Source organism: Colletotrichum tamarilloi (assembly GCF_030869305.1).
Source record: "Colletotrichum tamarilloi strain Tom-12 chromosome Unknown Scaffold_10.1, whole genome shotgun sequence".
NCBI classification, from domain to species: Eukaryota; Fungi; Ascomycota; class Sordariomycetes; order Glomerellales; family Glomerellaceae; genus Colletotrichum; species Colletotrichum tamarilloi.
Genome location: NW_026849393.1, coordinates 139,246 through 155,554, shown reverse-complemented (window position 1 = coordinate 155,554; position 16,309 = coordinate 139,246). Strand labels below are relative to the sequence as shown.

General features: G+C 54.9%; 4 protein-coding genes across 4 annotated transcripts; 2 read left to right on the top strand and 2 right to left on the bottom strand.

The window, feature by feature from the left end:
- Positions 1–4,402: 4,402 nt before the first annotated feature.
- CTAM01_04192 (uncharacterized protein) lies at positions 4,403–4,660 on the bottom strand (the record flags this gene model as incomplete). The annotated part of the gene is made up of 1 exon (XM_060520222.1): positions 4,403–4,660. One exon carries the CDS (start codon positions 4,658–4,660, stop codon positions 4,403–4,405), a length of 258 nt encoding a protein of 85 aa, XP_060384867.1.
- Positions 4,661–8,336: 3,676 nt separating this feature from the next.
- Positions 8,337–10,391, top strand: CTAM01_04191 (uncharacterized protein; the record flags this gene model as incomplete). The annotated part of the gene is made up of 2 exons (XM_060520221.1): positions 8,337–9,110; positions 9,204–10,391. The coding sequence occupies 2 exons, from the start codon at positions 8,337–8,339 to the stop codon at positions 10,389–10,391; spliced, it is 1,962 nt and encodes a 653-aa protein (XP_060384866.1).
- A 1,468-nt stretch (positions 10,392–11,859) lies between these two features.
- On the bottom strand, positions 11,860–12,180 carry CTAM01_04190 (uncharacterized protein; the record flags this gene model as incomplete). Its single annotated transcript, XM_060520220.1, has 1 exon — positions 11,860–12,180. One exon carries the CDS (start codon positions 12,178–12,180, stop codon positions 11,860–11,862), a length of 321 nt encoding a protein of 106 aa, XP_060384865.1.
- Positions 12,181–14,859: 2,679 nt separating this feature from the next.
- CTAM01_04189 (major facilitator superfamily transporter) lies at positions 14,860–16,295 on the top strand (the record flags this gene model as incomplete). The annotated part of the gene is made up of 2 exons (XM_060520219.1): positions 14,860–15,723; positions 15,783–16,295. 2 exons carry the CDS (start codon positions 14,860–14,862, stop codon positions 16,293–16,295), a joined length of 1,377 nt encoding a protein of 458 aa, XP_060384864.1.
- Positions 16,296–16,309: the final 14 nt, after the last annotated feature.

Here is a 16,309-nt window from a genome sequence, read left to right as displayed (position 1 = left end):
CGGAAAACGATGGAAAGACCAGACGGCAGGAATGACGGGAAAACCTCGGTATCCCCATCCCCTGTCGTCATGCTTTCGCAATTGTGGAAAGGGCAACGCTAGTCCAAAGGGGGAAATGATTTTGATCCTCCTCTTACCTTCGCGTCTTCCGAATACCGTTCAAAGGAACACATCGCTCAACATCATCAGCAAAAAATCATACAAACTCACGAAAAGCCACCACACGATATAAGGGATGATATTGAAATCAAATTTGAGGTCAAAAGTCTTGATATGGACCGGAGGTTGACAGTTCCACCCCGCAGACCACGATCCGCTGACCGCGCCCTCACTTGACACCAATTAACCACGAAGTCACGTGATGAGATCGTCACACGTTCCCGCTCTGTAGCGGAGCTCGCCTCCAAAGGCGCCGCATCATCAGCGTTGCGACTCACGCAAGTATCGATGTAAAACCTTCTCTTGAGGCACCCCGGCGCCTTTGCACCACGAACTTGCGGAAGGCCCCTCCCACAACGCAAGTTGTTCGACCTGGCGCAACTGGCGACAAATGCGACGGAATTGGATGTACGCGCCTGGCCCGACACCTTGCGACCGACATGAGCAGATCCATCCTGCAGAGCTGTCGTTTCTGGCCAGTCGCATTGGCGCAACGCGATGCGCCTGAAGCATCTCCTTTGTTTGTTTTGATCAAGAACAGAATTGCGACTCGTCGGACGTCGGGCCATGTCTCTTGTCAGCCTCTCCAGCTGCATGATGGAAAACGAGGGGAACCATCAGGGACCGGCTGGGATGTGCGCAGACAATTAATATTTCTGCATGATGAGCACAACTTCTCCTTCCCACCCCTCATCGATGACCCGCCACGCAAGCTGCGCTAGACGGGACGACCTCCTTTCCAGGCACAAGGTCGAAGGCTCGAGGCCCGGGGCTGCAACTGGACGGAGGGCGCCGCAATTGCATCTGATTGGATTCGGCGCATTTCCCTTTCGCACGCGCACTCTTTGCTCATGCTAGGCTCTACAGTCGCACAGCACCACCTTCCATCACCTTGCGACGGAGTGTCTTGGAATGGGCCGCACAGCTCAGCTTGACTGACGGATATCATGACCATTCCGTCGCGACTCGCCATTGATTTTCGAGCATCGGGGGATATTGCGTAACAGTTTGAGAGGGAACTACTAGCTCAATACGAAAGCTCCCAGGGCTTAGCACATATGCGACGGCTCCGAACATGCCCCCTGCAACCTGTCGCAGACTTCAAGCACAAAAACTGGATACCCACCGGCAGTGCAAAGCCAGAATGAGCGCACGGTACGCCAGCTGTCCTGGAAGACCCTTTGCCTGTCGCATTGCCTCTTCTCATTGTCTTTCAAGCTGTCGCGCTCAGCAGAGCAGTATCGACCAACAGCTTCTCAGGCTTGACGGGAGAGAAATATTAAAAGAGTACGAGGGGGAGCGAGTGTGTGCGTTTGTCTACCTTGACGGTATTCGAAGGCGCGCGCGTGTGCGCAATCGCACACACACAGTCGCAATCCATTCCGACTAGCTCACCCCATCCGATGCTCCACGACTCACGAGACCTTATGGCCTCAGAGACTCCCATGGAAGAACGGTGAAAGAGGGGCAGACGTGGCGTGGCAAAAGCTACCCAGCCATGCGAAAAGAATAGTAGGTCGAGTGTGACGCACCAGGGTCGCAGAATTTGACTGATGCCGCCTCCGCTCTATCGTTTCTCTCCGCCAAATGCGTTGAAGCCACCATGCGCGGGAAAGCGCCGATCCTCCCGGTAGAATCCAGCGACACACACACTCCCACACAGCTCCATTTCTAGCTCGGTGGTACCCGTTTGTATCCCAAACCAGCAACCGGCAGCAGAGCCCGCGATTGACAAGATGGATTCAAGCGACCAATCGAAGACGAGTCGCAGATATCGTTAGGTTGGGCTGGTCTGTGTTGTTTCTCTGAGTTTTGCGCTGGTGGCGGTTGTGGATGAACATGGCATGGCATCGCATCGTACCGGGATAGGGTCCACGAGCTAATCGGGTCGAATGGGCGCAACGACTGGGCCGACACGCAGACCACGACTGCTCCTGAATCCTGAGAAATATGTCGATTCGCTGTCGGAATCTTCTTCGCCTCCTCAAACTCCATCAAGAGGGCAAAAACAGGGTCCAACAAAAAGGCATCGACTGTTCCATTCCCACAAGCCGACCAGTCCAAAGTTCAAACCTCGACGTGGCAGTGGAGCCCCAACCTGCGAGGTAACGCAAAACAAAGAGCAACAAGCTGCGTTCGGGAAGGATAGCTCATCCCTGCGAGGAGATCTGGAGCCTGGGCGCAAAAGTCTCGCCAGGTATCGCACACCGTTCTTTCGAGTGCGGCCGGCTCCTGAACTCCCCCGATTGGCGAAGAGGGACTTGTTGGGGCCTGCAAAACCCAGTGCCAGTTCATCAACACTTCTCCGCACTGCGCTCACTGGCAGGGCCGCAAAGGAAGAGATACACACTATACACTCAAGAGGCAGGCGAAAGAAGATGCGTGGATGCGTCGAGCGATCCACACATGTCGTCGTCCCTCCATGCCATCCCATTCTGTCGCAAAGCGCGAGAGAGAGAGAGAGGAGGGGGAGGAGAGGTGCCAGTGACTGTTGTCGGTGTCACCTTTCTATCTACCTGAAGTGGGGATTTCTCAAGGCCAAGCCGTCGAGCCTTTGGAGCAAACGCAGCAGGCGAGCGGAGGGGAACTCGGGATGACGGCCAAGACCTTGCCCATTTCCTCGGCCTAGTTCTTTTATGTTGTCTATTCGTACCTCCATGGTGATTCGGCAGCGACATGACACTTGAAACCCCCGACCAGCGCATACAACCGTAACATGACGGCCTGAACCAATCTTGCTTCACGCTACAAACCGTCCCCCCAGCCACCTCATCTATCAAGCTCGCGGATCGAGCATCTAATCATGTCTGGTTCCTGGTCCTACTAACAGAGCCAAAGATAGGTATGCGCAGGTGCGAAAATCCTCGTGCGCATATCACTTCCGTGCGAAGGCGCACTGGGGTCATGCTGTGCATAGAGAGCAGAAAGGTCCGGACAGCAAGTGGCCTCGATACCGTGTACTATCGGATGTCTGCCCCTCGCCATTGAATAGACATAGACTTTGGCCGTCTATCTGGGACAGACCTATATGTTGTTGCTTTCTCGGCCCCATGCTGCTGGACGGGGACCCATCCGAACAACACCATGAAACGAGCTGGACGGGGGGGTTATCGATATCGATGAACCAAACAGTGCAGCAGCAGGACTCTCCTCTTCCTCCTCCTCCACCACATAATCAAAACATGCGCCGGGCGAACCCTCTGTAATTCAATCAGCGTGTTGACAGTTGAAACCAGTGCAGACCGAGCAGACCGGCGCTGGAGTCTCTACCTGTGCCATGCTGGTAGCCGCCTTAGCCAACATTCCGCCTCGCCTCGTGCATGAGCCAGCCGCGCTACGACCATCCTTCTCTGGCCGCTATCTTGTCTTGTCCCTCTTGGTCCCCTGATATGCGAGACTCGTGGCGCCTTGAGCTGGTCCGAACGACAATGCCATTGGCTCAATGACAAGGTGGCTCGCAAACCCCGTTCCCTTGCTGAGATCCTGCAGTTTTGTCTACTGTACATCTGACAATGGATAGTTCATATGCTGCTGACTAAGAAAGTCCTGCTGGATGGCAATCGGATCTGGAAATTCACGGTCATCGATATCAAAAGGGATAACCGACCCCCGGGACGATCGCAGGACGGAGCAAGTCTCGTAGACGGCTCCGTGAGAGACGAAGGGGCCCCGGGGTTTGAGTGGCCGTATTTTCATTTCACCTAATAAGACTACATTCTCCGCCAAACAAGCTGCCGCCGCTGGTTAGTCGCGGATATCATGGCGCTAGGTGGCATCCGCCTAAGACGGGTTCGTGGTCTTTGCGCCGTAGAGCAGGTACCGTGCTTTGGGCTGGCTCCTCTCTATCTCTCTCTCTCTCTGCCCGTCTCTTTGGAAATGGGAAGACATTAGGCGGTTTTTTTTCTCAGCTGAGGTATCCCGTACCACGGTGGGAGAACGATCTCAATGGTTGGGGACGGATGGATTGGCGCCAAAACACTGGCACACACACACACACACACACCATCCGGCATCCATACCGGAACTTGCAGCTTCTTTGGCGCCTTTTTTTTGTTGGAGCATGGCATCACGTGGTGGTGTACCATCCAGGTAGGCAGTAGGTCAGCAATGAAAGACCCAAGATCAACAGAAGGGCCGGGGTTCATGGGTCCAGGTATCTTTGAGGCGGTTTAACTTGGAAACGGGCGAGTTGAAAGCTGGACCCCTCCCCCCCCCCCCCCGCGACAATGGGCCATCGCGGTCCTCAATTGTGTGACGGAGAGCATTTGTCGCAAAGCGCATTGCAAGAGGCAGTCGAAGAAGGGAGAAATGCCGATAGCTGGCCCAGACCGTACCATACCGAGGACAGCAGCTTTCCTTTGCGCCAAGATTGGCCATGCGATTCCGAGTAGCACATCGATCCCTCCGTCTGATGCGATAAACCCTGGCCTGGGGCCGGTTTTGGTTGCGGGTAGGGTGGGATGGCGCTTTTTTCCTGTTGCGAAGCGCCGAATTGTCCCATTGAGCCGACGAATTTGATATGAGGGGAGAGAGATAGTGATACGCTACGATACGGCACGGGAAGAGAGAGAGAGAGAGAGAGAGAGAGAGAGAGAAAAGATACGTATCTGATTCTGCAGGGCACTATAACTTTTCATATTTGGTGAGATGCCCCGGAAGGACTCTGCGGAAGACGAGTCGTGAAATCGGGGTCCGATGTCGCGCGCATCCCACGTTGAAGTAGTTCGTACGGACAATGGCGGGCGCATTGCGCCGCGATATCAATTATGAATAAGTCTTCATGTTCGCTGACGAAATTGCGCACAGCCCCGAAGATCCGGAGGATGCAATTACAGATTTACGCAAACAAGGTCCAACAATTCACAGCAATACTCGACAGGAGGCTGGTCGCAAAGTCGTATATTAGAGAGAGATGGGGCCTGAAAGGCCCGCGAGGTGTGTGAGTGAGTGTGTATGCGTGTATGTGTGTGTGTGTGTGTGCCAGGATTGACGAGGTTTCGATGGCTCAGGCTTCCCAAGACCGGACAGGGATGGCTGGGCGAATTGGAAGAGACATAGTTGGGTGAGGTGAAGGTGACGGGATCGGCACCGTATGAATTAGACGCTGAAGGTGCCAAAAAGGACCTTGGAAAAGGTAAGGTTTTTGTGTCTTGTTTGCTCGCGGGGAACGGACCGGTTTGAGCCAGTTTGACTGGCCCATCAGTTTCTCTCTGGCATTTCGAGAGAGTGACTCGGGTGTGCGTGTGTGTGCGAGTGAGTGTGAGTGTACACACCTTATCTGAACAAGTTCGGGTCGCCTTGGGGTGAGCCGACACGAGGCGTGAGGGTCAAGTTGCTATTGGTGAATGGATGAGAGTATGTCCATGTAATGAGGTGTGGTAAGGTGAGGTCAGATTCAGTACGAGGCACACAACTCGCGACGTATGTTCCTTCCACAAGGAGGAGCGCTGGCTCGTCATCGGTACGGAACGAATGCATATTCATGTGTGTGAAAGTGAGTGTATGTCTCTCCATGTGTGGCTTTTGATAGTAAAGTACGGGGCGATATGTCATGCTCCCTTTCCACCGTTTCGTATGAATATAGATATACTCCGTACAAGGCGGAGAAGGATTGTTTGTTCATACTTATATGTAAATCTCGCCGTCTGGCCCTTTTATGTGACCTGCGCCTTGCTGCCTCTGGTCCCTCACATAAAAAAGTATCGGTAAATTGAAGTGAGTCGAAATGAATCGGGGGGAAGGACGCACAAAACGAGATGGAGCACGTCAGTCCCTTGAATCCATACTCCGTACCCCGTTACCCCCTGTCCCAAAGAACAGGATTCAAAAGTATGCCCTGCCAGAGATTGAGGCTTCTAGAAGGACTGTTTGAGAGAGAAAGCAGGACTGGTGAAGGGAGGCCCAGGTAATTACGGCTAGGCGAAGAGGCCATCATATCCGCAAATAGCCACTTGGCGAGATTTGATGGATCAGACCAGCCGGTCCAGCAGATCTTGACTTTGACCGCCTTACCACATACACTTCGTACTCACACAGTCACACGCACCCTTTCTCTCACTCGCTCTCTCCTCTCTCCTTCTCACTTTATCGGTTGATCGCAGGCCAGGTATCCGTAGATCGATTACCGGTAGGCTCAAGTTAAAGACAGAAGAGCCAGATGGCGAGAAAAATGCCACCAAGCCCCTCCCCCCCCCCCCGGTGTACGGCCTGCTAGGCCCTTGTCCGGATCCGCTTCCGCTCACGAAGAAGGAGAAGCCTTTCCATACGGATACAGTGTCGCTCCTTCGTTGTGCGCGCAGCGGCGGCGGCGGCGGCGGCGGCGTGTGGCTCCCAAGTTGCGCAAGCATGAGCGACTTGGGCCTCGGTGCGTCGCCGTCGTCCCTGGCCGCATAGCACCGCCTAGAAACCCGACGAAGGACTCCAAGATGTTCGCATATATGGTAGTCATCATATTGACCTCGAAAAACATAGGCCCAAGGGTCTTGTCGAGACGCAGAGCAAATGCGCCTGCGACGTGGAGGTACCCTTTTCACTCGTCACGCTCAGGTTCGGAGTGTGTGAGGTGACCTAGGAGGTGACCTAGGAGAATAGGTAGCCAGACGGGATGAGCGGGTCCGGCAGGTAGGCAGGTGCCACTGCCCTCCACTCTGCCTAAGCCTGAAGGTGCGGTGAGGTCCCACGAGTGCGGCAAGGCCTTGTTCTGGGGCCAACTAGCCACCTGCCTGGCGATTGCCCGGAAAGGGGGAGGAGGCGATATGCGTTGGGGGATGATCCAGTGCTGTAGGGACCTGGCCATAAGCCACAGTGGAACATGGCCCCTGTGAGGTCCCTCAACTTGGGGTGATACGTGCCTAAGCTACAGCACCAAGTGCCCTGGAGCAAAGGCAATTGGGCATGACCCGCCAAGGATGAGGAATCGAAGCTGGCACAGTTCATCGCGCACTGTCACCCAAGGGAAGTTACTGCCGGCACTTGAGGGGGCCCCGGTCACCACGACAGTGGGCTGCTCCTGCAACTATAGGGCCTTTTCCTCATTTCATGTGCGCTGTACTGCGTGTTGGTTAGCGGAGGTAGACTGTCGTACGGGAGGCCCAGGGGGTCCAGGTACCTAGCCACTCCATCCCCGCCAGGAGCAGAGACAAACCTAACCAGAAGGTCAGGTACTTGACTGACGGTGCGGCGATGTGGACGGTACCTGACCTGACGGGACCAGACCTGGAAATTGGGAAACTGGAAACCGGACTGGACTGGACTGGACCTGGGACCTGGACTTGGACTGAGGTGACTGACGGACCGCAGACACAAAATCGTAACCTCTCAACTTGGCTCCTCTTTTTCCCTCTCATGCACATTGCACACAAACCTGCGAATTGCCCGGCAGAAACAATCATCCAACACCACTGTCATCCTTCCAAAGTGAGTCTGAACCGATCCTATGGTCTTTGCGATCGATGTCTTCTATCCCTTTGCACCATTCTGCTACAAGATCCCGAGTCCCGACTCTCCTGTGCTTCCGCCGGGCTCAATGTCGAGAGAGGTTTGATGTCTGGACTGGGGTCTGGCTCGCTCTCTCTCTCTCTCTCTCTCTGGCTGTGCTTCTTCGCTACTACGTCTTGCCGTGCGCTCCCCGACCCAGTCCCAGCTCAACCTCTCCTCTTTCTCTCCTACCACTCCTCTTCCTACCTTGACCATACTTCTGCTTCTCCTCCTCTCTTCACTCCCGATACACTCTATCACACCGTCAATTTCGTCCATTCGGTCCTCATCCTCCATCCCATGGCTAATCTTTTGCAGTCCATGCCCTAGACTCCATATCACCCCGTACTCCTTTCCTCAACCATCGTCCTCTCCGACCGTTCGCTCCGGCAGCGTCCTTGGTCAGATCGCCCCGTCTGGCGCTGACCGCACGACGACACAGGACCCTCGATATAACGTCCATGTTTGATAATTCGGTGGATTGATACCTCATTCCGTTCCTCGTCCGACTCAAGTTTCGGCTTGCTCGTCGTTGATACCCTTCGTCCCGCCCATCGACCGCCGACTCAGGCTCAGGGTCCCAACCTTTCCGTGCCAACTCTACGGAAACCCGCTCATCGCACACCACCCCATTTTCCATCAAACTTCTCTCGCTCGACATTCCTCCATTCAAACCCATCGAATCAATACCATACATCACAATGACGAGCATGTCTCCCACAAGCGTCGTCAACGGCGGTTCCGCGGCCACCTCAAACCAGGGTAGCGTCTCGCCCCGGCAGACGGTGTCGCCCAAGAACGTCGCATTTGAACTCCTCTTCACCGAGTCACCGCAATACAGGGCGCGACTCCCCATGCGAGTTCAAATATATCCTCATGACACTACCGACTCCATTGTTACCACCGTCAAGAATTTTTACGGTCTGTACGGTGGCCCGACCGGCTCAAAGGGCGTCAGTTTCGAGGACGAAAATGGTATAACCCTCATCGCCCGATACGAGAACTTCCGCAACAACATGGTTGTCTACGTCAGAGTCATTGAGGAGTCCCCCTCTGCTTCTAGCCCCTTTGTGCCGCCCACATATCATAACCCTCCCCCCAGCGCTCAGCAATATTTCGAGGGCAACGGTTATCCGCTGCAGCCTCCACCGCGCTTCGGCCAAGAAATCTCTAGGCCTTCATCGAGCACCTCTCGGAAGCGCAGCCCATCCCCCAATGCCGGACGCGGCCGGCGTTCCGGATCTGCCCATACGAATTCCAAGAAGGGTCGATCCCGCTCTTCCAAGAATCGGGACACTGCCGCCTCCAATGGCCACGCTGATATCTACAGTGATAGCGTCAACGGATACAGCAGCGGTGACGGCGCTCCTGGGTCCAGCTCTAGCAGAATGAAGGAGCAGATTGGCAACACCGAAATCAGCCTCGAAAACATTGTTGAGGGAGGTCGTCGCAAGCGGGCCAAATTTGAAAGCTCGGTAAGTTTGCCTGACCGCACGGGTCTTGGACAATATCCTTTTCTTCTCTATTCTTGTTAGTCTGGGCCTTTGTACTCATCCTGTTCCATTCAGGAACTCCCCTTATTTGCGCCTCCTCAGATGCCAGCGGCTACGTCGAATCCGTCCGTATCTCCTGCCCGCCGCGCCGAGCCTCAGCGAGCCTCTCTGCCATTTGTCCACCCGGGCCAGAACCCTTTCACGAACCCGATGCCTCTGCATTCCCCGCAGAGCCACAATAATGGATATCCGCAAGGTGGATTTTATGCGACGCCGTCGTCTGAACGCCACGGTCGCGGTAGCATCGGATACGCTGGGCAAACCGGCAACTACAGCGGCATGAGCGGCATTCTGCCCACTCCAGACCCCACCGTTGGCAGCTGCATGTCAGAAGAGGATAAGGATGTTGCCATCCAGCTTATGCGCCTGGGTGAAATGTCAAACATTTCTCATGGCCGCACCTCTGCGTCCACGCTGGACGACACCTTCAGCGGCCGTGCCGACGCCGCCTCTTCCACTGGAGCCACTAGCGATGGCGAAAGTGAGAGCGACGAGGAGTCAGCCGCCCGGCGCCAAAAGCTGGATGCTGCTGGTGTCATGCGCAAGATCTACCAGACTACAGAGAGCCACTTCATTCCCCAGCCCAGCATCGAAACTCCTGTTGAAGACGTCCGTGTCGAGAAACCTACCAGTCACGTCGTCAATGGCGAGGGCAAGCCCGAGGTGCTGAAGAACAAGACCAACCTTCCGGATGCCAAACCAAAGACACAACTGCCCAGCTCCAAGCCCAAGACCAAGGTCAGCAAGGTTCCTCGGCCTACTATTCCTAAGCCCAAGAAGGCTTCAGCCCCGGCATCCATTTCGGCTCCCGCTCCCGCTAGCAACGGGCCCATGTCGCCGGCCTCTCTGCCTCCTTCGCGCAAGCCATCAATTGCCTCTGCTGCTGCTGCTACCTCGGGTGCGCCCGGCGAAGACGATCAGCTTGATCTTTCTGCCAAGCCCCGCTGCCAGCGATGCCGCAAGAGCAAGAAGGGCTGTGACAGGCAGCGACCTTGTGGGCGATGCCGTGACGCCGGCCTCAATGCTGAACAATGCATCAGCGAGGACGAGGGCAATGGACGCAAGGGCAGGTATGGACGACACATGGGCGTTCCTATTAAGAAGGAAGACATTGTCAACCCTACGCAGCCTATTCTCCTGCCAGCTGCGCCAATTGCCACGACGGCCGCGATGGCCGACAAGAACAAGAAGCGCAAGCGGTAGAATGGCCGACTCCTGGCGGAGTGAGCACAGCCCTGCGCAGCATCACTCAGAAGAGGGTTGGCGAGTCTATTTCACAACTCATTGTCACAAAGTTTTGGACCACTTTTCTGCGGCGACAAAGGTTTACCGGCTTACCGGCGTCTGGCGACAAAGATGATTGAAATTGGGCGAGGCGCTCGGACGGTACCGTCTCACGACATGCCTCTCATCGTCGCAATTGTCGGATGTTTGTCACCATGACCATCCAACAGCACTGGCAACACGGCAGAGACTCGTTGGTGAATACCATTGAGAATCGCCGGGTGAGGCCGGTTGCGCACACTCCTTTTGGCGTTTATGGTCTCTTTAAATGGGAAGCGGTGTTTTTTTTTTGTAATTCCATTTACTGGCTTGCGCGCGATGTCCTTTTCATTTCCTACTACATGTCTTTCGAGTTGTGGCGAGGGTGCTACAGTTTTGGCGAAGTTGTGCAACTGTACGATGTGGTGGAGCGGCTGAAGGCCAGAAAAGCAAGCGAGTATATTGGAATACTTGTGGGCGCGTGCGCAGCGCAAATGGATCAGTGTTAGGATGTGGAAGATCAAGGTTTCAATGCAAAGTGAGGATGGAATTGGGAGGCTACAGGTGCGGAGGAGAACAAAAGGCAAGGATGGGTACAATGGCGGGCGAGAACGGTTCCGAGGCTCACGCAATAGTCAAATTGTCCGGGCGGAAGGTGGATCGCATGCCTTGGAGGTTTGTGTTTTCCTATATGTGCGCAAGCGACATGAAGCTTCTCTGCGTGAGCGAGCTTGCTTCTGTTTCTTTAGTTCCTCTCTGGATGCTATTTGGAGGCGGGCAACAGGAGAAGATGCAGCTACGATACGACTGTTTTTGTTAGTGGCAACGGTTCTGTAGCGAAAGCCAAAGAGAGAGAAAAAAACATACTGATCATGTACCTTTGGTGTTTGCGGCGATGCGGCGCAATGCAATTAATGGAATGCGACAACGGTGAAAAGTGAATATGCGGGTGCGATGACATTGCATCTTCCGGTGCGGAGCGGGGATAGAGCAGGACGGAAGTCGTTGAAAGATGGATGCGCGGCTAGTCCGTTTATGGCACTAGCGTGCGGTTCTCGCCGTTGCATCCCGTTCCGGCTCGGGCGGGGAGGGGGGGCGTATGGATTGGATGGTGTGGCTGACGTCTGTTAGCCGCCCTGTCAGATGGGGAAGGGCAGAAGCACAGGCGCACAGTCGCACAGTGTGCGGCGGCAGTTGCGAGCCGTGCGCGCGATAGAGCAGAAGCTCGGGCTTCTCGCTGGGTGGGAGAGTTGGCTGGTGCGCACTCTCGCGCGCTAAAGAGGTACTTGAGCTTGGGGCGCAAGAGCTTCCGCGATCCACACGGGGAGAGGTACTGTTGAGAGGGAAAGCTCCAAGCGTGAGGTACCTCTCTAATTACGTCATTCCATGTTTTGCAATGAGTGCTTATTTACCCCGCACCTCTTCGAGAGCTCCCCGCACTTTTTTTTTTTTTGGTCAACGATGTCACGGTCATGCAAGTTTTGCGCGTGAAGAATTTCGCTTTGCTACATGTTGTCGTCGGTGAACGACAATTGTGTTGAAGAGTCGTGAGGATGATGGTGCGATGCAGGGTTTGAGTGCGTGCATGGCGACGCGATTGAGTCAGCGTGGCGCAAATTTGCGATCGCGTTGAAGCAGTCTCTTGTGTTCTTTTTTTGCCGATGCATGCGCTACATGACACGAGGAATATAGCGAGGCCAAGGACGTTGCGGGATTGGTACTTTTGCATGAAGAATGGTTGAAGGCGGTGAGCGCGCGTTGCTGGCGGTTGTGGGTTAGAGGCGAATTAGAGTGTGTGCATATGTATCGCATGCGTTGCGCAAAAAAAAGGAACGAATTGAATCGTCTTGAAGTCGCGTCTCAAGGTGGTTTTTGTTATTTGTTGTTGTTTTGTTTGTTTGTTTACTTTTATGCGCTGATTTACTTTTACCGTTTTTTGGACGTTTTGGAGAGGCGCAGGCGCAGCATGGAGGTGCGAGCTTCCTTGGATTGGAGGGATTTGGGTGTTTCACTGGTGGCAGTGCTTATTCTGGCGGAGGGGGATGGGACGTTTAGTCGTAGTGCCTGCAGTCGCGAATCTTGCTGCGACACCAAGACGAGCAGCTAGCTGGAGCAGGTGGCAAAAAAACGCGGTACATATAGTGCATGCAACAGGCCAGCATATGGATAAGATACGGATAGGTAAGGCAGAGCGAGAATAGCACAAATGGGGGCTTGCCTCCCCTTCTTTTTCCCCTGGAACCAAAAGACAAGGCCAGCGACCAACACCGCAAGGTGACAAGGTAAGGTAGAGAAGACGCAGGGATGGAAAAGGATCGGGGGGTGTCATCAGGTCATGATCCGCGGCGCGTTGTTGTGTTTGAGACTGATTGGTGACGACACTTTTTCACACGCTCTTCTCGGAACTTCGGATTGGACGGCACTGGGCGGGTTTAGAGGTCGCGTTGGGATGGAGTGAGGTGATGCGCAATCAATCTGCGCCCGACGGTATGGATCGATCATCGCAGTAAGGTAGGTAAGGCAGCACAGCGAAAGCCTCAATGCAAGGCGGGAAAGAATGATGGGAATCGTGCGGGAGAAAAGGAAAGAGAAAAGGGAGAGATGAAGAAACGTGTTAGCTGCAGCGTTTATTGCTTCTTCGATCGGGGGCTCTTTTGCAAATCGCATCTTGACCACTCGGTAAGGTATCCTCATTGTTAGCATGCGATGCGACGCGACGGGGCGAAGACGGTGGGTTGGATGAGGACGGATGCACGTTTAAGGTAAACTAAACGGAACGGCAGGTTGCGCCCCGCATCCGCGATTCGGCGCGCCGATGGGGGTCAGCTTTTTGTTGGCGTTCGGGTTTTCTTGGAGCGGGTCCTAGGAAGTTGCAACCGAAGGCGGCCCGTGCGATACCTCCGCTGTCGCTGCTTTTTCCAATGTCACTAAACCGATGGTTGGTTTAGGAAAGCCGGCGGAAGATAAGATATTATCTTATCAGTCCCGAGGGACCTTGAGGAACGAAAAGTCTTTGCATGACGAAGAACACAACAATGGTTGATATGTACACATGCTGCCTTACCTTACTCTGGACCGAATAAAGATGTGCTTTCTGCACGTTTGAGTTAGAATATGTACCAATGACTGATCGATCATATTTCATCTCCAGACTCATACGGCGCTTTCGTTCTTCCTGTGCCCATGCCTCTCCTTCTTTCTTTCTAGCCCGTAGCGGCAGAGCTATCCACAAAGCACGCTATCGTAGTAGTAAGCTGTACGGACAGATAGATTTGTCGAGCCAGGTCAATTGCGGACCTAGAATGTCTACAATGCAACTCGGCCTTTTGCCAAGGTAGCTTGAGTAGTGGTCACAACCCCCCCAGAACCACCAAGCTACCTTTAACGTCCAATGATAATGAGTGATCGAGTCACGCAACTCTCGAAATTTCGAGGACCTCTCTGGACAGGACCAGATGAGAATTTCGGGTAGGTACGGAGACTTACCTGATAGTTGGGACTTGAGAGTGCTGAGACGAGAGAGAGAGATGGAGAAATAAGAAATATGCGCATGACCAATATACCCCCGGTACTGCCCTGCAGCCCTGTAAAGCAAGCAAACCGCAATATCAACTGGAGCAAACTTTTGTTCTTCAAGTTCCAACTTTGCCCAGTCGGGTGGGGTCTTCCGCTTCGGAAGGCTTTCCCCGGGACTCATACTACCGAAAATATTACCGCGTCAAAGTCTCACTCGAGGCATCCGGTCGGAGCACCATCGCCCCTCGGCGAACACTCCGTCTCGCCGAAGACTCCTAACACTCCGTGGTAGTACCTAGGCCGTAGGTTAAGATAGGGCGCGAAAGGCGTACGCCCAAGCCGACATGTTGGGCGCCGAGTCCCGCTGCTATGCAGAGGAGGGAGGGACGCTCTCCCGCTCCCGGCGGTCACACCGCAGGCCCGGAAATAAGATCCCGGCCGTGTTTGCTACCATTGTTTGCTAACGATTCCCCGTTGGCTGCATTGTGAAACTGCTTCCGTAGACGGGAGGTTCTTCAATCTCGGCAGTCGGGGAGAAAGATAGGGCGATTTCGGCGCGATGGCTGGGTTGCAATTTTTCTCGATTTTTTCTATTTTTCTATCACTTTCCTTTACTTATTACTAGTAGCGTCCGCTTGGGCTATGACTCCGTGACGAAAGAAACGACTTTTCTTTTTTGGACCTCCTCGCTTTACATCCCTAATATCTAATATTACCAGCTGAGAAAAAGGACAAAACGAAAAAAAGACTTTTCAGGCCCCCTTGGATCGATGGAGGACCTGACTCAACATATTTAACCACATAGTCGTCTCGTCTTTTTAACCGTCTGTTTCCCGGGATGGACATGCCATCATCACAACATTCGTTTGACCAAGATAAGGGCGTCGTCACCATGTCCGACACATCAGACTCATCGAGGAGCCGCGGCCCCAGCGCCGAACTCCCTACCACCACAGAGAAGGAGAAGGAGATCCAAACAACCACCGGCACGGCCACCGTAACCGACGAAGAGGAGACCTCGGAGGCAGACGAGCACCAAGTCCGCGAATGGTCCGCCGAGCACGACCTCGTCTACCCGGAAGGCGGCTGGACGGCCTGGTCCCAGGTCCTGGCCGGCAACATGCTCAACGCCCTAGCCTGGGGCTACCCGGCCACTTTCGGCGTCTACCAGCTCCACTACACCGAGACCCTGCGCCTGCCCGCCTCGCAGGTCTCGTGGATCGGCTCCGTGCAAATCTTTTTGACGTTCGCCGTCTGTACCGTCTCGGGCCGGCTCACGGACGCCGGGTACGCCCGGCACGCCGTCTCCGTGGGTTGTGCCTTTGTGGTGTTTGGATCATTCATGACGAGCCTGTGTACGAGGTATTGGCAGATTATGCTCGCGCAGGGGATCTGTACCGGCCTGGGGCTGGGCGTGCTGTTCATGCCGGGCGTGGCTATCATCGGGTCGTATTTTAAAAAGAGGCGGTCTCTAGCGCTCGCTGTTTCGGCGACGGGGACGGGGGTGGGGAGTTTGATCTTCCCGTCGACGCTTCAGTATCTCATCCCGCAGGTCGGGTTCCCCTGGGCTGTACGGTGCTCGGCGTTCGTCGCGCTCGGCGTGGCGACGATTGCTATTGCTCTGCTGAGACCTAGACTCCCTCCGAGAAAGGCTGGGCCTCTGTTGGAGTGGTCGGCCTTCCGGGAGCTGCCGTACATCTTGTACACCCTGGGAGTATTCTTCTACTTCATGGCGCTGTACTTTGGCTTCTTCTACGTAAGTTTGACCAGGAGTCGTGTTTTGTGATGCTTTTCGTGTGCTAACGGAGGCAACAGATCAACACATACGCCCGCAAGGTCATAGGATTCTCCACAACAGAGTCGGTAACGCTTCTCCTCATCACCAACGGAATGGGCATCCCGATCCGGCCCATCGTTGGCTGGCTAGCCGACCGCCACGTCGGCCCGATCAACATGTTCGTCATGACCATGTTCCTTCTGGGTTGCATGGAATTCGCCTGGATCGGCGTGGAGACGAGGGCAGGCATGTACGCCTTCAGCGTCTTCTACGGCCTGTCCAACGGCGCGACGCAGGGCGTTTTCGTCGGCTCGACCGCCAGCCTGACGACCGATCCGCAGAAGATGGGCACGCGGTTCGGCATGGTCGCCACCATCTCGGGTTTCGCGACGCTGGCTGGTCCGCCGATCGCGGGCGCCATCATCGACAGATCAGGGGGCTCGTATCTCGGGGCTCAGGTTTGGGGCGGCGTCATGATGATTGCCGGTGCGCTGACGGTGGGAGCGGCGAGAACGGCCAAGGCGGGCAAGGCTTGGGGGGCGAAGTTGTAGAGAGAGGCGCGAAT